The 22,675-nt window shown below is 40.0% G+C and overlaps 1 protein-coding gene across 1 annotated transcript in view; it reads right to left on the bottom strand.

Moving 5' to 3' along the window:
• cntnap2a (contactin associated protein 2a) overlaps nt 1–22,675 on the bottom strand; it is a 329,832-nt gene that overhangs the window by 37,613 nt on the left and 269,544 nt on the right. The window contains exons 17-19 of the mRNA XM_073488060.1: nt 18,380–18,536; nt 14,863–14,990; nt 3,208–3,378 (exon numbers count right to left, since the gene is read on the bottom strand). Coding sequence (XP_073344161.1) covers nt 3,208–3,378; nt 14,863–14,990; nt 18,380–18,536 — 456 coding nt within the window. The remainder of the gene's footprint in view (nt 1–3,207; nt 3,379–14,862; nt 14,991–18,379; nt 18,537–22,675) is intronic.

The following is a 22,675-nucleotide window of genomic DNA, read 5'->3' as shown; positions in this document are numbered from 1 at the left end:
GGCTTTAGTACACTGAATTAATGACGTCTGTATGCACAGAGCAGGTCTGCAGGGCAAAGAGGAGCGACATCAGTTATTTTAAATGCTGTACGAAAGCCAAACATATATCAGAATACCACAACAGAAACAAAGCTATAGTAACACTGGACGGCATGTGAGTGTGTATCTGTGTTTGATTACTAGTGTGTTGTTTTAGAAGCACAGCAAAGCAAGATGGATGCCCTACAACTTTCTTTTTTATACTCTGTCCGCAGGCAGAAATGAAAACTAAAGTGCCCTCAGAGCACAGCGCTTGCCTCATTATTTGCATAGCCGTGATGGATGTTGTAAGTGTTGATGTGTGTGTGTGTGTGAATGTAATTCTGTGTGTGTGAGAAACACTTGCATGTTGGCCTGGAGAAACCCCAGCAGAGCTTTTTATTTTCGCTATTTGTTTTTCTATTAATCTTTTAATATGGAGGCTGCAAGAGCCAAATTCTAAATTATGCGTCAGCACAGCACCACCAAACAATGATAAATAGTGAAAGAGATTGTGTAACGTGTGTGTCTTTGTCTTAATGATCGCTGCTTGTGTGGATTGCGCATATATGTGGGTGTGTGTTTGTCTAATGTGAAGTTTCATTTAGCTGTTTATCTATTTTTTGATGGCTGGTAGTGTATTATCCCTTCGATCTCTTTCCTGTTACACTTGATAATTCTTCGTATTTAGCCTTTTTGCTCTGTGTTTTCCTCTCCTGGGACAACTGGAACACTCTGGCCTCCTTAAGGAGGTAAACTCTCTTTAAGCCAGACTTGCAAGCCAGACTCGGAGTGCCACAGCAAACCTGCTGCTATTGAAGCTGAAACAAGATTCAAAGAAACTTCTCAAAAGCTAAGCATTTCTTTGTGAAAAAAGGCTCTTGAAATAAGTTCTTCATGCTTACCAGTGAAAACCCTGTATTCACACAATGCAAGGAACACTGAGTATTTCCTAGCGTTATTTGGAACAGATGTATTGAGATAAAGATCGACTTCTAAAAAACTAGTGGTGGCTCGATGCTTTTGTCAGTAGATGACGAGATATTATAACAAATCAGACGGACGTCTGACAACTTTGAGAAGAGCTGCTAAACTTCAGATGTAAACTTTGTGTCTGTCTCGTCTTCACATAAAAAAAGCAATAATAGAATTCCATAAGCCGAGGTCTCTAGCGGGAAAAGTACATTTCTCAGCGGGATCCGAGACTGAAAGCGTTTATAACATTTGGGCAAGACTATCACTAAAGTTGCAGCCCCTTAAGGGCTCAGAGCATGGCACATACATACTTTCTGCTGAGCTTCAGAGCAACCCAGAAATCAAGCATTTCTGTATTTAGGGACCTTCCTATCTGTCCTCAATCCTGTTACCAGTTCAATTCACATGGTTCTGAAAATGTCTTCGATGCTGCCCCTCAAATGTGCCTATGCCAACTTCTTACTATTAAGATTCAAAGAGGAATAGTGCCCACCTGAGTCTGCTAAGGTCACAGTAATGTGTGCTTTGTACAAGGTCGCGTGTGTGTATGAGTTTCTGCAATAGCACAGCTATGCTATTCTGGCCTAATGCTAGTCATTTCATGCCCTGACGGGATTGCAGCAGATACAGTTTTTGCACCAGTGAGAGGGCAGGGATTATGTGTGTGTTTATGTGTGCGAGTGTGTGTTTGTGTGCACGCGAGTCGTTCTGCGATCGTGTGTCTAAACGTGTGCTGTGGGGCAAAATGCAAGATGATAGCAAGGGAGAGGAGAGAGGAAATCGATGTGGGGGCATTTTGAAAGCCTCAGGAGACACACAAACACACACACACACACACACACACACACACACACACACACACACACACACACACACACACACACACACACACACACACACACACACACACACACACAGACACACATTCCCTATCTCCTCTGGCCTGCTGTGCAGCCGTGACAGACTAGATACTTACTGTATCTTTGTGTGTGTTTCCTGTGCATGTTCCGAAGACAAATACCAACCCCCTTTGGCAAACTTCTCACAGTACTTGCATGTACAGTATAGTGTCAGCACATTGTTTTTTTTCTGCAAGAATAAATGTGTCCATATAGAAAAGGCTAGTTTAGCTGAGGAAGTATTTGGGATATAAAATAAAAACTTTCTAAACTTTTAGGCCACAAACCAGCAGACATAATTTAGTGTAATGGCTTTAGAAAACACTTTGGCCGGCCGTTGACTTTGTGTCTATTCACTGGTTGGCTTTTTGACACAAAATGGTGGGCAAGTCACACCAGCAGGAAATGGTGAGCAAGCGCAATGTTCAAATCCATTTGAATCCCAATGAAATGCAATTAGTCTGTCGTCTAGCCCTTCTGTGCCCTGAACCCCCTTCACAATACAGCGCGACGATTAACTTGTAGCCCGGGATTTTAACATTCTTGATCAGAGGGGCTTCACTGAAGTTGTTAATTTGAGCCACTGGAACGAGATCACAGAAACCTGCTGCATGACATGTCAATCATAATTCTCAGAGAGGACTTAGAGATTGTAAAATGGGGTGGTGCAAAGCTGTTCATGGAATTTAAAAGTTTCATTCTCCTCTGCCTTGTCACAATCTCTTTCATTTCCTTCATAACCAGCATGCACACATTCAGCACTGAAATACATACAATTTACCCATTTAAGTGACAGCATTGTGCATGTGTGTATTTTTTGTGAAAAGGTTGTGTGGTAAACATTTAAGAGATTTGAGTGCTCCTATTTGCAGGAATGATTTTAGAAAAAGAGAGAGAGAGAAAGAGAGAGAGAGACACTGTGTGTGTGTGTGTGTGTGTGTGTGTGTATGAGAGCTTGTGTTTTGTCATCCCTGAAAATGGGTGATTTGGTTAAACAGAGGTTCATAATGGACATAATTATTGCACACACCAATTACCTTAAATAAATGATTGCTCTCTCTCGCAATCACACAAAGTAGTGCACCATAATCAGAAAGGCAGTTGACTGTTGTGTGCATGTGTGTGTCTATGTGATTGTATGAGTGTGTGGTGACAGGTTGCACCCATTGCTATCAGACTGACTGTTGGATTAAAGCTCACACTAGACTGACTGCTGGATTAAACCTCACACTAGGCTAGATAAAGAGTGATAGTGAGAGTGAGAGAGACAAACGGAGAGAAATGACTCTCATAGAATCACTCAGATGCATCTTACATTTGAGTTCCAGGCGAATGAAGTCAGTGTTGCCCAGGTTTTCCAGAAAGACGCCATAGGGTGCGCTGGTCTTGAAATAGAAGGAGATGTCGGCGCTGGTCTCACCCTGAAAGGTGGCGAAGTGCAGGTAAGACGATGGGGTGGTGAATGATGCAGCGTTCCAGTAGTTATCTGTGGAAAAAACAAACAAGAATCACAACTTTGAACTGGCCAATCCCACATGCATGTACCGTACCCTCCATTAGCGCTGTGGAAAAACACTATAACCCATTCTGATCTGATAAGCTGGAGAATAAATTCATTGTCAAAATGGTTTCATTTCAAATGGTTATGCATCCATTTTCATTTCATTCCAAAGAGCTATCAATCTATTCTGGATAAAACATTGTTATCTCACGTCCATTGTTTAATGTGGCTCATTTAATATCGCCTCAGTAAAAATGATTTCATCACCTAAAACTGTGGTTTAAACGTAGCCTGTAATTTCCTGCAACTTCAATAGTATTCAAAAGAAAGTTGATCATATTGTAATATCAGAGAGAAACCTTTTCTTTTCTCCTAAATGAGGACCTGAGACGAGGACAAGGGTACAGAGACAAAGTGTTGCGGGATTTTTGATGACAACTTTTCTAATGACTTTTATGAAGCGAAACCAGCGGCTGCTAATGAAGACAAAGTAGCAGCACGTTAAACAGCTGCTGATGAATTATCAGACTGTGGTTGATGAAGTGACTTCTCTCCTGTCTCCCCTCCTCTCGCTTTGCCATGTCTCTGTCTCACTCCTATCACTCCCCAAAGATGAAGAGTAGGGAAGAAAGCAGAGGAGGTGGGGGAGGAGGAGGAGGAGGAGGAGGAGGAGGAGGAGGAGGAGGAGGAGGAGGAGGAGAGGAGTGGAGAGGATGCAAAGGACCACTGAGGAGAGAGGACAGAAGAAGAGAAAAGAGGCCGTCATGGATGAGAGGACAGAAAACTGAAGAAGTAAGGGAAAAGGGGAGAGTTAAAGTCGTGCAGAGGGCAGATGACAGTTGAAGAGGATGAGCTGGAGGAAGAGAAGAGTGAAGGCTAATGTGGTATCAGCTGTGTGAGATCTCTTTGATGCCTCAGAGGATTGGCCTCAGACCCTCAACCATAACTCTGGAGGAACAGTGAACAGGAACAGTGGAGCAGAGGGGACAAATGTGTGTGTGTACAAGAAGTGTGTGTTAGGACTGCAACCAATGATTAATGTAACTATCAATGAATCTTTCAATTCTTGTTCTTATCTGACTTTAAACGATACATCTACAAGATCACCAGAGGTATTCAATTTACGCCAGAAAACAAAGAAAAGAAGAAGATCCAAACAACGTCTGTCATTAAAAACGTGTCGTTGATGAATATTCTGTCGAGCAGCTAATTAATCAATTGACTTATCCCTTCAGCACCACTTTGCTTCCTTTCATGTGATTTTATACCCAATTATGCTGGCAAATGCACTCACGTGTGTGTGTGTGTGTTTCTGTGAGCGCATGCCTCTAAGTGTAGGTATGCACCAGTGTCCATGCATCTGTGTGTGTCTGCTGGTTCAGTGCGATAAGCACTCCCCAATGACAAGGCTGAGCTCCTCCCTTCTCCTCCTTGCCTCACATCCTGTCACCAGGGGCAAGGGCAGATAGCGGCCAAGCACGCACACACATCCACACACAGGCACACATGGCCACCTACTGATGCTGTCTTTGTGATTAGTGTGTTTGAAGTTGGAATGCTGTTCATTTCTCTACGGGAGGCCCAGCCAATTATTGAACAGGGTTAATTGAGGACTAAACAGGAGGAAGTCTGCAGAGGCCACAGAGGCAAATAATTATCTGTTTACTAAGATGTCACATCATAACAAGAAGGAAAACCAGAGCCATAAGTTGGTGACACTCAGATGTACAATCGCTGACTGATTACAAATGAACTGTTTTGATAATTGCAGCATATGGTATACAAAGAATGTATGCAAATATATAGTGATGCAAATCACTATTTCTTTGGTGTACACTGCATAAACTCAATCTCTCATAGTACATATATTTAATAACATCACAAATACATACAAAAAAAAACGTGAAATATGTGCTGTGATGTCTGTTTGGATACACAGAATGAGACCTATAGAGCTCTGAGCAGGAGAGTAAAAAGAAGGCTGACAAAGACATAGAAGCAAGAAGGACACAAAGATATAGAAACACAGCCAGGAGGCGAGTCACGCTTCAGAGGGAGGGAGAGAAAACAAGAGGGAGAGAGGGAAGTGGGAGGTTGGAGAGAAAAGGACCCAAAAGAGTTCCATGGTGTGAGAGGCAAAGGAGAGAACAACAAATTAGGGGGTTGACAGAAACTGAGTGTTGGAAAGAAAACAGTGTTAGAGAAATAAACATGGACGCCAAATCGTAAACCTCCCGTTGCTCCTGTGCCAGAGCCACAGATGCAACTGGTTGGCTAGGCGCTGTGGGACATTTATCACGGCCATATTGAAATGTTTATCAAACAATGTTTCAAAAAACTGTCTTTTCTGAATGAGACACCACTAATATTACACTGTTAACCATAGTGCCTGATAAGCTTGTTAAATGTCTGTAGCCAGAGTTCTATAAAATGGGTTTGATATGAATGAACCTCTAACACACAGAACATGGTTAGATCGGCCTTGGAACACTTCATTCATGTGTAACCTGCTGTGTGCAATCAAGCCATTTTTATGTATTCATTTGTAGAAAACACACAAAAAAATTGTCAATGCTTAGTGACGGGTGCTTCAAACATGGGCAGTCTTCAAAAGGAATCTGGAGTGGTTTTCTTGACAAGCCATTTTTCTCTGAATGATTGGTTCTCAAGGTGATGCCAATACAGAAATTCTAATCCTGTTGTCACTTATTCTCCTGGATGCCCTTGGTCTCATTGTGTGGTGCGCCATTGTGAACAATACAGTATCTCAGATCTACTTTCAAGCTACCGCCTGAGTTGCTGAGCTACTCGACTGTTAGACATTTAATTTACTGGAGAGACAGGAGAGTGGCCCATTAATATGCATTTTCTTTTCTTCTGTAAAAGTTTGGATCAAATGTTTTCTGGTCTTCTGCTGCTCGGTGTTGGCCTCTAATACCTCCTAGTTCACTTAGCCTTAAACCACTATTTGAAAAACTTGACTATGTGTACAAAGACTGACTGTAGCAAACAAAAAACTGTGCAAACAGAGGCATCAGTCAACATGAGGCTTTACAGCAGGGGTGCCCAAACTTTCCGGTGGAGGGCCAAAATTGAAAATTAAAGGTGGGCTAGGGCCAAAGGAAAGCTACAGAGCCCCTAAAGGGACATGGGAAAAAAAAAAACGAGGTACTTTCTCATGAGCACGAGAAAGTCACTATTTTTTTCATTGAAGTGTAGTTACGGTGAACTTGGACTGCATCATGATCAGGACTCACAATGAGTGTAACAATTCTGTGAGAACTGTCACTGATTTTATTTACAGGGTTAGGGATGAGATGACTGGAGAAGGCAGAGTGTGCGGTGGAGACTGCGCTGTCTCCAGTGCGCGGTGTGTGCCTGACAGCACAGTGTGTACACTGCAGCGATTTCATACAAACTACATGAAAACTAAAATTGTATTTGGTGAAACATGAACCGTAGGCTATTCATTCTTTAATGCTTTTTGATTTAATCTTGGATTTCTACCATCGATTATGATTACTGGATCAGTTAGTTACCAAAGAGTCCGGCCCTCTCCGCTGCGCTCCAGGACAGGGAATGTGATGATGGCACTGCGCTCAATGGGGACATATTGATTTAAGATGTGTGTTGGCTGATATCTTTACAACTGAAAGGTGTTTATGGAATAATTATTACACTTCACTATAAACTCAAATACGGAAGTGCAACAACGCGAGTAACACTGCTGGTTTGAATGTTTATGAAAACACTCATGAAACTTTTCTCGTGAGCGTTTTCATAAACCTCGAATTTGCAATAGCCTCATTTGCGCTTGACAAGTTTTTTTTTTTTTCCCCATGTCCCCTTAGGGGCTCCGTAGAAAGCATCTATTGTATTGTACTGTTTAGATGAAAAATGGTACTTGAATCCCAAGTTTCCTTAATTGTTATTTGATTGAAATAACAATTAAAAAATATTTTTAATTTCAATTCTTTTTTTTCTTTTTTTTTTTCTTCCACTAGAAGCATGTAGCTGACCACACTAAACATTATGGCAGGCCATATTTGGCCCTGCTTTATAACATTTCTCCTCTTGTTTGTTAGTGTAGTGATGATGGTGGTTATAATTTAGCAACAACACGATCTGCGCAGAATTTCACAGCATGCTCCACTGACCACGTAAGCCTCAGCACCCGTGCCAACATCATGCGGTCTTGACAACTACTGACTGGACTGCACGCAATTTGGTACAAACATGTTAGTGCGCTAGACCCAAGTTAACACGCTGCCTGTATCAAAAAAAAAAACAAAAACTCAGTACATCTGCAGCTCCCCTGTCCTCTTCTTAATTATCATTAATATTATAATGTTTTGCACTCCATGACTAGATGCTCTTCACAGACAGATGTTTCTTACATGCATGTTGTGAACATCTCTTGGACCCATCGACTCATTTGACTAAAACGAGCTGCATTAAACAGCTGCGTGCTGACCTCTGGATTAGGCCACAGAGACTTGTGTTAAAAAAAAAAAAAAGGCCTCAAGCTCACTGAACTGTTGCAGCTGACATGATGTGAGATGTGGTTTGAGGTGAAGTTTGGGTCTGGAAGCCAACTAGATGATTCATCTGTCTATGCTTGACCAGATGGGTTATGTGCCAGTACCAGCAGATGGTAAGGATGACTGACTGCGCTGTCTCAGGTCATAAACAAGGACATTTTCAGGCACACACACAAACAAGCACACATATAAAATACATGCGCATACACATTAAACATAGGAATTCTTGTATACTGTTGGCTGCAGGCAGAAGAGACTACACTTACTGCCATAATAGCTCATAATAATAACCTCATCCTTGCACATCGTGCATTTACTCACAGTTTGATAATCGCACTGTCGATCATGACATTTAGGGGCCTGCTAAAGCACTTATTACTCAGGCTGTTGGAGCAAAAACACGCAGTGCCATCTCATTTAACTTTTCCGCTTGCGACTTATTGCGCTACTTACTTTACTTCAGGTGCAAAGCTGTTGGGAGGCTTTTTCATCAAAGTGCTAATAATAGTGTCATGTAATAAGAGAGGCAGCAGCACTTATCCTGGAAGGTGATTCATCTGACAAAGAAAGGGCCCCTGAGGGAATGGCTCAGATATTATTGTTTAGAACACTTGAACCTACATATATAGATGTGAAATGTTTCGCATTGTGGCACAGCACGCGTACATTTCTTCCTCGCTCATTTCTTAATTTCCATCGAGACCTGATTTTCATCTCATTTGTGTGTAATTGAGCCATTTGTGGCGTGTAATTTTTTGGTCTAGGTACGGTATATTCACAGGAATATGGCATTTGAATTATCAGGTAATTTGTGTCTGTCCTTAGAGGCCTGCAAAACCTTTATCAATCTCACTTTGTAATTAAGTTGCTTCTCATTCATTTTTAGCACTAAACATTCAGAGACGTAATCATATAAATGGAAAAAAAAGTTATTTCTCTGGTTGGAAGTAAGGAATACATGTACGCCGTCTTTCATTAATGTAATGCATGCTAAAAATTGCATGTGCATGCGGGACTGTAAAGTGCTTTGGGTAAAAACCTCCATCAAGTCAAACACAAATAAGAGAATAAACCTATGACCTTTACTGTCGACTGTTTTTGATGACCTGTTCATTCCATGTAGGCAGCCACTTATCCACTTGTGATTATGTGCATTTACAATATTAATTTAATACAAGGCTTATTAATTTTAATATCATTATGTATAGAAAACGCACCGGGTAAAAATCACCTACAAGAAAAGTTAAATCACAAAAAACTTGCATTGCAAATGGCATTTTTAAAATCTGTCTTTTACCAACATCCTTGTATTTTTTAAAAACCTTAAGTACTAACCCTTACTATCTATTTTAGACTATCTTTAGACTGACATCAATTATGTATACAATATATATGGGCATATGAACAGTGACAAATGGGTACAAACTAATTAATTAATTTTGAACTGTCATAGGTGACCCTTGTAAGCTTTCATCTGGGGCCAGTCTTGAGAACAAGCATGCCTCATAGCAGGTGCATTACATTATAATAATAGAATATATGTTGCTTTGCTTCATTTGCTGTCATTTATTTCCATTCCCATCTATTAAAATGTCCAAACCCTTTTAACATCAATAAATGGAACTAATTCCTCTCTGTCTGCCTGTGACTGTATAGGCTGCCATTAAACTAGCCATGGAAATGGGCTTCATTAATGCTGGAACACGTACTGCACACACACACACACACACATACACACACACACGCACACAGACACACACTAACACACACACACACACACACACACACACACACACACACACACACACACACACACACACACACACACACACACACACACACACAGTTACACTCTCGCTTGTGCCCACTACAGAAATACAGACTGTAACACGCACACAGAGGTGCACATGCACGCAGACACATAAGTACTCCTGTGTGAAAACTTTCCCTGACTGCCCAATACATTAGTCATTTGCCTATGAAAACCCATTATATGGCAGCCAATCATCATTGGTCTTACTGAGACAGAGCTCCATGCACAGTATGAGTAGCATCAATCATACAAAGAGCACCTATTCACGTGTGAAATTTTTAATATATGTTTAATATGCCTTAATGGGCCAATATATAATGTGTGCTCCATGTTCCGGTGTCTTGGCCAGCACTATTGCAAACATACTTCAAAGTCATTTTCACTTTAAAGTTAGTTTGTTAATCTGGTCACTCCATAAAAGAGGATAACTCTCCCTTTGTCTCTCAAACACACTCGGACACACTCAGTGGATAATAGAGTGAGACAAAGAGAATATGGCTCCTTCCAAGTGACAGAAGGATCCATCTTTGGTAATTGTGTCTGCCATACCGCTACATGATAGAGCCACACACACAAACAGATGTGATGTCATGGGTCATTAAATCATGGTTTGTTTATATGTTGGCAGCTCTGTGATGACGGGACATTAGTGAGAGTGGCACCAGATTGTTGATGAAGGTACCGTAATGAGTGTGACACCAATGAGGAGTGAGGGTAGGTGTTCTGTCATGTTCTGCACCCTCGACAGAACCAGGCCACTTCCTGTCTACCGGATGAATGGACGGATGTACTGATAAAAATGACAGTGAAAAAGCATGTGTACACCATCTATGGTGGTCTAAGATATATCCCTTTGCAGTTTAAAATGCAGTGTTGTCTCTTTGCGGCAGAAAGTACATAACTGCACTCTCTGTCCACTGAGATTGCATGGCTCCACTCTATTATTCCCTTTACTATGAAAAATGAGCAGCCAATAGATAATATATGAAGCATTATTATCGTAATGATCATGCTGCCTTGCACTAAAGATTAAATCCATGTTTGCTTTTCCTCTCAACAGGATATTACTTTCTACAAAAACCTCTCTGGTATTTTCTTACATCACACAGCAGATGCCGAAGTTTCTACTTCTCTATGCTGCTATAATCTATTTCGTCTTAGGAGACAGCAAAAATAAAGAGAAGAGGATGAGGGAGGCGGAGGCAACCTCAAAAGACAAAACCACTTGATTGAGGAGCTCGCACAGTTGTGTTCTGAATCCTCTCAGTGGGTAATCCATTTGGGATGTGAGAATAATTGAGGTTGCTTTCATAAGTGTAGTTTGGTTCACTTATTCCTAAAAAAACTGCGATACACAGAAATACCTTTTACTGTAGTCTGTTTTGTGTTCAGGACACAATCAGGAGGGATGAAAGAAAAGACTTGTAGTTGGCCTGAGGCATATTAAGCTAACAAAGCATATTCTTGGCTCCAAGCCAATTGGTTTTCTACTCTACACAATGTAGTGTGACATACATCCGTTTTATGAACTGCAAAAGCGAATAACTAACTTAAGGATGAAAAAGCAAGGTGATCACTAGGTTGGAGGTTAAAGAAACGTTTGTGGAGAGTCAACTCTAACACCTTGATTCCACCAGGCACTTCTCTATGACCTTGCTTGTGCAATGCACTTTTGCTCTGTCCTCATCACGGCCCGACTGACCTCAGGTCATTCCTGAGCAGTTTTTGGCCTGCAACAGTATGTGGGTAGTACTGTACATTATACGTGGCATCCATATGAATGCCAGGACCTGAGGTTTCCCAAAAGAACACTGCAATGTAATAAGATTATCAAGGTTATTCACTTCACCTGTTAGTCCTTTTAATGATCATTTTGATAATCACCTTAGAGTGTTAGATAACCATTGGCAATATTAACTGGTCACTCAGTGCAGCAAGAAAATTAGCTGTCCAGGTACATTAATAGAACTGTGACTGACACGTCTACAAGCATCATCCTACACGGTCTTAAGTTGCCTTGCCGACACCCCTGGTGTGCAGGTTCATATAGAAAACAATAGCTGTGGATGGTTTGCTGTGAGTCACATGCTGGTGTGTGTTTTTTCAGCCCTAAAGCTTCTGCTAGTAATGGGGGCCATTCTTTATGGTTGTGTGGCTTTACATCATTAGGATAAGGTTTCCATCATCCATTTGACTTTTATGAGTTTGTGTGAAAGCCCACTCTGATTCAGAATGAGAAATGTTTCATTTACCCAAGTATAACAGATGCACCAGGAAGGTGAGGCAATTAATCCATGCCGACCTGACAGTCCACGCTGTGGGACTGACACACCGCAGGTAGGTTCAGGACAAAGTGAAGCAAAGTGAAACAGCAAAGGTTCAAGGGTTAGGAGGAGAGGAAAGTGGTCAAAATGATAGAGCGGCAGAATCTGTGTGTGTCTTCCAGTTGACCCAATGTCCCACAGAGAGCAGTGTGCCAACACTGATTAGAAGAATAGACAGGAAGAGAAACAGCGAGGAATAAACTGCCTCCCAGTGTGTGTATGTGAGGGTTTCTGCAGCATCTGATGTTTGATGTTTACCTGAGAAACAGCCACAACTAGAAGCACAACATAGATGCAAATAAAATAGTTAATTTGGCCACACACACATACAAAAGCATCAATGCATGTGCCTGCAGACCTAAAAAAACCCACACCCACACACCCCATTCACATATAGTAATTTTCCAGAGTAGAAAGACAGAGATGAAACAACAGTTTCTCTCATTGATGGAACAATGTGAGCATGAGCAATGTGTTATTTTCACACTCAAGTGCAACCCAAGAATAACAATGTGTCCAATTGTACTCCGCTATGCATAGAGTGTTTTCTCTTGTTCTCTCTCACGTTAGTTTTGAATTAAGGCCCCATTCAAACCATCAGCGGCAAATTCTAATTGTCAAAAGATGTTCGTTACTTTCCAAAAGTTTAGCTAACAATGTCTGAATGTATTGTACAGTTCAAGACATACTAATAATGTTTAATTTCCATTGGGAATAAGGATGAGGAAAGATGAAAACATTTCATTCCACATGAGGATAAAGATAATTAAGACCAAAGCAGCCTTTTTTCTTCCTCTCTGTTGGTTAAGGTCACATAAAGTGGCCCATATTGTGTGAGAACATACCTTTTTCTTTTACATTTTAGTAACAGACTCAACTCCTTACTACTCCTTTTCTTTCTATCAGCCATAAAGCTTATATGCGTGTAAGCTGAGCAGCATCTTTGGTGAAATATTATAAAAACAAACATGGATGTCCCTGACTGACTGCTTCCACACTGTGAAATATTGCTGGAGTACACCACCATGCACACCATGTACCCTTGACTGGAGTCAGTCTTCCCCAGTAAATGGTACAGTGATTTTTACAAACAAAAAGAGAGACTACTTTATCATTGACCATTCTCTGTATATCCTTGCTTGAAATGAGATTTTTTTAACGTGCAGATAATATTAAGCTCTCTATGTTGAGCTCCCTTTGCAGCTGCAGCAAACTGCACAACATGCACCTGCCACTTAAAATAATCAATTCAAATAGTAATAGGAGTGTAAGTGTGTAAATGTAGGCAGATATCATCCTCACACTCCTGGCACTTTGCTCTCCAGTATTACACAATCCTTCCAGCTTCCCCCTTTTACATACCTGAATATGTCAATAATGAGGGAGACAGACAGCATTGACTTGGTTTCTATGGGTAATTTTTTACCTCAGTACAAAAAATGCAGTGGGAAAGCGAACAGAAATGAATGCAATATTCTCACAGATCATTTATTCAGTCTTTTTTGTCTCTATTTTAGAAATATTCCACTCTGGTTTTAGGTTACTTCCCTATATGTGAGGCAGCTCTCCTGAGGGACCTTTTTTGGATAAAAGATATAGGAAAATGCGATTGCAGTCGTTTTTAGATTGTGTTCCGTTTTCCATGCTGTACTACTTGACCTCCTCTAGCAATAGTATTTCAAACACAACACTATCATGGTTCAACAGACATCATGGAGCCAACTTAACAAGCAAGACGACCTTTATCTACTACTATACTGTTTAGCCTGGAGACTTTTGTTGTAAGCACTGTCTCATCTACTCTATAAAGTCTGCCACGCAGTAAAATGATCACACATTATAAACGATTTTAACAGTGCTTTCAAGTACCACTGACAATTTGACCAGCAATTTCGAACAGCTTAACATCTGATAAAAAAATGTCTTTGTGCTCTTCCAACCGTTCTAAAGCTACACACAACATCAGCAGGGGGATTTTAATATGGGCTGTATTAAAGAGACTGGAGGTGATCTCTTGATTCAACCTTTGATGAGGCGTTCGCAAAGGTTATGCAGTCATGCTTCTATATCCAGCTGAGATGTATTCTGAAAATGAATCCCACTCCTCTCAGCGACTGACTTGGAGGAAGTCATTAACACACATACTGTATTTCCTCTCAATTAGGCCATTGTAGTGCAGATCTCTCGCCTCAAAGGTTCCTTTTTCACCTGCAGCTTATCCAGAGTCCTTACCACACTTTAAAGATCTTCCAGAGTTCTGAAGCACAGCGTGATTTAGCTACTGGCTACCTTACTGACCTTTTCATGCTCTTTGCAGATCCTCCTTGCAGTCCAAAGTCAGGACTCATGGGGGATCCAGGTTGTCATTTTGGTTATAATACTGTGTATTATTCATTTCTTAAGCTATATCAAAGCTACACTGTCCACAAATTTGGTTTCAGTGCCACTCAGATTCCTTATCCGTTTTTAATTTAATTGTCATGAATTACTTAGCCTAATTTTGAAATCAGTAACCTCCGCTATTATCAGCACAGCAGGAGCACTTATTCAACCACACTGAATTATCAGCTAAAGTTTCTTATTGTATGTCCCAGATTCAGTCATTCATTTAATAAATTTCAAACACTTTGTAGCCCCAATGCACCAAGCCAATCATCATTCTGGATTCTAGCATGGCTCCAGTAAGTATTTGTCCAGGCTTCCTGTCAGCCAAAACGGCTTAAGATGGCTGCAGAATGTTGCATCAACAGCTACAACTCCACAATACACATGTACATGATGCAACACTTACTATCTCCTTGGCAACGTAGCGGTCCAACAGTCAGCTTGGCCTCAGAGCCCTGTCTGTTGGTGTCACCCACAGCAACCTGGCTGACTGGCAGATGCTCTTTATACACCAGGAGACCAGAATCTTCTCTCCTGAGTGAGTTGAAAGAAACATGCAGACAGTGGAAAGAGGAGAATCCAGGTTAAATACTGTTAAAAATCTGCAACTTCTGCATCTTCTGCTTGTATTTTGAACGTGTGATTATACACTATTACACTATTCACAACTATGCCAATGCTGCTTTCCTCGAGTAAATACTTGTAGTTGGTGTACAGTTTGTCAAAGTGATACTGATATGAAGGGTAGGCTACAGTTGAGAATGGTAAATGTTAGGATGGCATGGTGAACCTGTATTGCAAATGATAGCTGTTAAATCATCTTACATTAAGCAAAGCAATGGTTCATACTACTTAACATACAGTACACACATAGTGGAGGATAGGCATGGTTTGTATGTAATTGTATCGTATCTATCATATTGTATCTATTGTTATCAGTTGTAGAGGCATTGTGCAGAGCCATGTGAACCAGTTTCCTATACAGACGGATCCAAAAGCATTTGCTGGATGTAATTCCATTTTATTTAATTTTTTTAAATCACAAATGATAAGTTGAATCTTCAAAAAATGTTCATAAAAATCAGAATATCTTGGTATTTGGTATAGAGCTGATTGCTGTGGCCAAATGAATTCATGATAACGATATTATCGCGATATCTGTAGAAATTTGGGGAAAGGGAAGGTTGAGAGAGTCTGGACTCATAACATCTCCACTGGATTATTGACACTATATTATCATATGTGTATTATCAACACAATATCAGCATTTAAATTTTTAATATCACAATTATCGTGAATATCTCGATATTGTGTCACCCCTTAAATTTGTATACCCCCTTTTAGCTTTATTGACAGCATGCTCTCCAGCTGGCATGGACTCCACAAGCTTTATGCAAGGACCTGCTGACTCATGTTATCAGTCAGGACTCCTTGGTCTTCTTTGGTCTTCAAGTACTTCTTGCAAAGCTTTGATGTGTGTTTGGAGTCAATAATCCTTCTACATGAAGAGAGATATTTTCAAACTGGTTTCAAACTTTTGGATCCCGCTGTATATATATAAGTAATAGTGTACTGTGTAATGTGGCTGTGTGCATGAATAGAATTCTTGGGGAAAAAGGAAGATGGTGACCTACATGATTGTGATATGACATGATACATTTGCCCATGTGCATTAACATCTACAGTATTTTTAGCACATTAAATTGCGACTTATTTTTTTCTTTCATTTTATTTCTTTAGTTACTTTGAGATTGTATTGTTGCATACAATATTGCATAATAGTTTGCACTTGTACATATATATTTTTTAGCTATTGTTACTTTTGTACATAATAATAATAGTAATAGAAATAAGAGGGAAAAAACATTGGTCATTGTTGTAAAGACTTAACATACGGAATGTATGAAAAAGACAGCAGTAACACATATAGTAAGTGATTAAATAGTAACAAAGGACGGATGCATGGATGAATGGGTAAATGGATGGGGTGGTATTTAAATTAATCTACGGATGAGAAGGGGAGTGTATGTATTACAAACATTGAATATTTAAATCCCAGCCTTCAAAGTGGGAATGAGTTAGTTAATGTTCCTAATTCTTCACAGAACTATTTGATTTGAAATTGTTTGCAATTCATTGCAGTTTGGAAGTGAAACAGTAAGAATCCAATTTATGGCTTTGTGCGTTCATATGTGTTTCTATGTGCTGCCTAAGTATGGGTAATGAGTGGAAATAGAGTTATATGGGTATTAATTCAAAAACTCACTCAGCCAAACAATGAGACATTAATGCATATAATATTAATGGGGAGAAAGAGACAAAATAAGACATTTGTAATCTAATCAGTTTCAGAGATGAGGGGGGAAGACATGAAAGCGAATGAAATTTCTTCTTCTTGCTAACATACAGCGTGCACACATACAGTACGCACACACACAAAGACAGCGATGCAGTTGGTTTAATGAGAAGATCAATCAACTGGCTAAAAGAGCTTTGAAACACAAACTGTTCTGGAGGCAAACATCCGTCTTAAATAAACGCATCATTGATGGTGGCATTCATCATTCAGTCACTTCAGCCTTTGAAGTTAGACACCTTGTCAGACAGTCCAGCTAAGGCAGCGTCTGAGCTGACAGATAAATGCAAACATTCGCATTAGAGTGGTGACAATTTTAGTTTCAGCACAGTGAAGTTGTCCCATCAAAATTTCCACAGCTATGACATGTTTCTCTTTTAAGATCAGTTGATAGAGCAATACCATATTGCAGTTTTTCAGGCGAGAGATTCAGTTCTTTGTTGCAGGAATTCAGGGGTGTTTTTCTACATGAAGATCAACCAGAATTAAATTCTTGCTAACAGAACATCTACTTATGTAACACTTAGATTGACCTTTACAATTCTTTTTTAAATTAGATGTATTTAAAAACAGTTGCAAGCCTGAAGTAAAGTACTGTAGAGTACTGAAAAACATTTATTGTTGCTAAAGTTGAATTAAAGTTCAACCAGCTCATCTGACTAGCTGAGGACATCTGTGGGAGTGCTAACTGAATGGCAAACATTCCTCTGTCCCTCAACAACCTTTGGACAAGACATTTCAAGTCCCAGCTTTCCTGTGGAGCTGCTTTTTGGCAAATAGTAAAAGAATAATCTTCCCTTTTTTCCTCACTAGTTAAAAAGCATGTTTTCACTGAATTATTTATCATTGATTGTGATTATGGTAATTGACCATTCACTAAGTCCAGTCCCCCTTAGTTACAGGTACTATGTGTATCAAGCTGTATGTTTAAGTACTGGACGTGTGCTGCTTACATTAGTACTTTGTTGGTCGATGATTGACAGGAGCAGCTAAAAGCAGCTTCCTATTTCTGGTCGACAACCTTAGAATTTTCAATTAAAATGACAATTATCCATCGCCGATTTAATCAGCTCTAGCTAGCTAATTTATCAACATTCCTGAGCTGGTTTAATACTCAGTATTGATTCCTAAAATATGCACTCTATGGTTACATATGTGACATTGTACTAAAAGACAAATGCTAAAGCTACATGTCCTAGGCATAATGTCAGCTTTCCAGCCTGTTTATAACCCACATTGATATGAAAACATTGAAGTACAGAAGCAGTACTGTTCTTGGATTGCAGTCAATTGCTTTTGAGTGTTCAGGATTTGACATGACATGAACACGACCCATGATCTTTGGGTAAAACTCTGATGTAAATGTATCTTTTAGACAGTATATATGTGCCATAGAGCCTCAGATCACCCAGATGTAACGTTGCATTAGTGATAGGGCACTTTAATAGGGCCGGCTGTTGCTGCAAACTTTCTCTAAAGTCTACGCAAAACTGAAAGTGAGGGGAAGTCAATCAATACGGCATAAATTGTTTGTGCTCCTGAACTTGTACGTGATGGTCTGACTTACCATTGTTTGTGGTCTGCGTCACAGTTGCAGTCATACTTTGGGTCAGTGCAGTTCCTGTCGATGCCACAGGCGCATTTCTGGATGCCAGGCCCTGAGCCACCCCAGTAGAAGTGCTTCTCACTGCCCCGACCCACCCACCAAGTGTAAGGGGTCCCATCTGGGGAGCAAACACAGAGACAAACAAACAAAAAACAATGTGTGAGTTCCTTTCAAGAAAAGAACAGTCATGTCCCTCGTGGTTTCTGTCTATGTCTATGTTAACGGTGCCCTTTTGCAGAAAAACACAGCAGAGACAAAGATACAAACTTTTGTGAAGGCAATTAAGTTGTGTTACTAAACTGTCCAAACTCCTTCCCATTACAAGTGATTAATTGTTAAATCATTAACTGTTTGAGACTTTTGTCACATTAATGTGATTTATATTGACAGCAAGCAGCTGCATGCTGAATGAAATTCATTTGCTCAACATGTTTAACACAGCTGGATGGTAAATGCCTTTGAGACTGGCAGGCACACTTAGTCACAGATCACACCTGTGATTTTAGAACTGATTAAAACACAGATTCAGTGCTACATTTTTATTCATCTTTCGCATTATTATGTGCCAATCTTTGTGTTAATAAATGTTTGTGTTAATGTAGGTACGTCTAAGCACAACAACAGATGTTCACAACAGAGGTGCTAAAACACCTCTTTGTGTGCATGTGTGCTTGTGAGTGTGTGTGTACTTTAATGAGTTGATAAAAGGTGAAGGTTCGCTGCTTTTCAATAAGAAATGCAATATTGTTTTCTCTGCCTTGGATAATGTATTCTGGCAGGAGACAGTAACTATAGGCAGAGAGATAGGTGTAAATATTTTGGTGCCAGGAAATACATCACAATAACAGCAAGAGAGAATGAAACAATATTACGTTTCCATCTTTATTCCAGGAAAATAAGCTGCATTGTCAATATCGCTTTGTCAAAATCCATCAGACGATGAAATCTCTGGAGCCATATTTTTTACAGAAGGGGATTGAAGAAGACTTGATGCAGCACAATTGCATTGAGTGGTATGATATACTGTATTATTACACTTTTGATTTTCTAGACTGGGGCTAAACTCCAGGAAACAACCATGGATGTGGCTCTTTGTGTTTGTATATATTCTGTGTGTGTTGGCCTTGGTGACCTGGTGGTTTATTGTCCTCATAAAATGAATTAGCCTCATCTCTCTTCAGGCCACTGTTCAGACAAGCCATTGTCAATAGGATTAACACTACCTCCTCATGAGACTTTGTGTGTATGTGTGGTTGTGTTGCACTTCCATACAAGTGAGATCCAAGTTTGCATTTAAGACCTTCACAGAGAGGTCAGTGAGGTCCCCAACCACAGCCAACCAAGCTAAGCCTGTGGCCTCCCAAAACGGCAACCATCCTGCCCCCCAACCCAATTAGTGAGTGTCATGTCATCGTCCTTGAAGCTGATGTGCGGCCACTATTCATAGTGAATGGTAAGTGGCTGCAGCTATGTTGCCTGTAGGTCCTGTAGGACGAAGTGACTGCTGCATGAGTAAAACAATCTCCCATAATCAGCTTTTAGCATCAAACATCTCCAAACTCACAATCACAACTAAATTGTACCTCTGTTTTTGCAAAGATGTTACAAATGGAATGTAACTAGGTATAGTTATAGTATTGTACTTAAGTACAGTTATGAGGTACTTGAGTTGAGTATTTTTCTGCTACTTTCTACTTCTCCACAACATTTCAGAGGGAATTATTATACACTGTAAATTTTAAAAGTGGACTTCAGGAAACCAATTAACTCAGAATTACCAAATAAAGTAGACTATTACATTTCAGATGTATAAGCTAAAAAGTTTAAACTATTTAAAATTATTAGTCACCTTTACTTGGTAATTTGGCAAACGGTTTCCTAGATTTTTTTAAGTAAAGTCACTTTATCAGATTTTGCAGTATAAATACATAAATAGATGAATGAATAATGGACTGTCTTGCATTAAGAATCAAGTTTCAAACATGGGCATGTAATAGTGGGTGCAACTAATCATGAAAGTCACATTGAAAAGACAACAGTCATGCTGTCTTGTGTCTGAGCAAGAACATGCAGTGTGCAACCGTGAGTGACGGCTCATTCTCTCACTTTCTGCTTGGCCTCTCACTAACCCTGCCATGTCATAACACACCCGATTTGAGTCTTCACTCTGCTAAGTTTTATTGACAGGTTGGGATCAAGAAGTATGCCACTATTTTCATATAATAATGAGTAACTGCAGGAGAGAGGAGAGGAGAGAGCAGAAAGGAGACAGGAGAGAGGAGAGAGGAGAGGAGGAACAGCAAGGCATCAGGTGGATGGGGAGCTGTGTATTGTGCCAGTTTAAGTCTCCTGTGTGATGCTGTTCAAGCTCTGCCAAAACAAACCACTGAGGAGTGGAGAGTGAGGAAGATGGCGGAGGGGGAGATAAAAGGGAATGACAGCATGGATAGATGGAGATATATGGGAGGAGAGATAGAACCATGCTGGCGCAGAGTTCGTACGAAGAGCAGCAGATAAAGGGCGATGCCAAGATGAGGTTTAGCAACACGTTTGCATGTGTGTGAGAGGGACAGTGTGTGTGTGTGTGCGCGTGCGTTTGTGTGTACAAAAGTCCTGGGTTTTAAAAAGCAGGTGCACCATAATCATCAGTAGTCCCACTATAGTATGATTAGTCCAAGGAGTGGTAGCTGTACGTGCCTATTCTCATGAAACAATAAAACAAACAGAATAAAGACAGGAGGAGCACTTCAGGTTTGAATTTAATAAAAGTAGTCTCGGTGGGGCTTGTTCCACAGATTTTTGTTGGATAAAAGCAGTAAAAAAGGGACAGATGTATGTCTTGTATTGAGAACTTTAGCTTTGACCTACCACACTTGGCATAGCGTTGCACACACTCATATCCTGGCCTTAAGATGGCTTCAACTAACGATTATTTTTTACTATAGATCAAGTTGTTGATCATGTTAATCTATGAGTTGTTTGGTCCATAAAATCACTTCTTCTCAAAGCTAAGGTGATGTCCTTGAATGTCTTGTTTTGTCCACAACTCAAAGATATTCCTTTTACTGTCATAGAAGTGACATAACGTTGTGTTTTTTCTTTAATTAATCAACTTATCTTTGCAACTCTAGATAACACTAATTTGGCATTTGGCAAAATGATGATCAATGCTATAATAAACCAGAATTAAGCTGTGAAAGTTTCAAGGAGCTATGATGAAACCACACAACAAACACACTAAATGGTCACAGGAGAAAAGAAAATAGACAAGACTGTGATAAGGTCTGGGGTTGTGTTCTTCTTCTGTCTGCAGGGACAGCAACACGACTTATTGTGATGGCTTTATCTATCTGTTATTTTAACAGCACGTAAAAACATGCATGCACTCACACCTACAGACACACAAAACTACTTATCCCCCCTTCTTATCTACAGAGGTTAATGTCTCCATCTTCATCTTGGCTGCTGTATCACACAGACTCATACTCTCAGAGCAAAGACAGATAGAGTTGTGGAGGGAAAGACAAAGACACAGAGCAGGAGATTGGGAGGCTGTGAGATAAGATGAATGGCAGCAAGAAAAGAAGGACAGCAATGAAAAAGATAGAGAGAGAGCAAGAGAAAGAGCACCATCACGGTCTCCATAGTGATAAGCGGAACCGAATGTCATTCTTATTGTTCACATTAGGCCTCAGCTGAGTGTGAGCACTAACACAGGTGCACAACTGTATGTTGTGACAGGTTCTTCCAATCCTGTTCTTTGAGAATTCAGCAAGTTGGTGAAAATTTGGTTTTTGCTTTTAATTATTGTGCTCTTCATATCAAAGAAACTTGATGACTAAGTTTTGAATCATTAAGCAATTATTTGCTGGGTACAGCCGGTACTTAATGATGATGAATGGTTGATATAGCAGCAGATATAGCATATTTTTATTGCACTGGTCTTGGGATTGCTCTTGCTTAATATCCAGTAGCTGCCAAATGCATAGTTACCTATTAATAAGTGCATTATAAAGGATGTACTAACCCAAACAAGGCATTGTTCTTGCTTTAGATCTGGTAGGTGCAAAAAGCATATAGTTAACTGTTACTAAGTACAGATTTATATGCTAATAAATGCATGATAAAGTATTAATATAAAGTAAAGAATTAATCTTAATAAAGCAACATAAAAGTTTAGTAAATGTTTGACAATGACATGATAGAAAAGAAATGTTTGTAATGCTATTATAAACAATTCTAAGGCTTTTATTAATG

This window comes from Pagrus major, chromosome 19 (assembly GCF_040436345.1).
Source record: "Pagrus major chromosome 19, Pma_NU_1.0".
Lineage (NCBI taxonomy): Eukaryota > Metazoa > Chordata > Actinopteri > Spariformes > Sparidae > Pagrus > Pagrus major.
The sequence above is the reverse complement of the archived record's forward strand: the minus strand, read 5'-3'. Positions and strand labels throughout refer to the sequence as shown.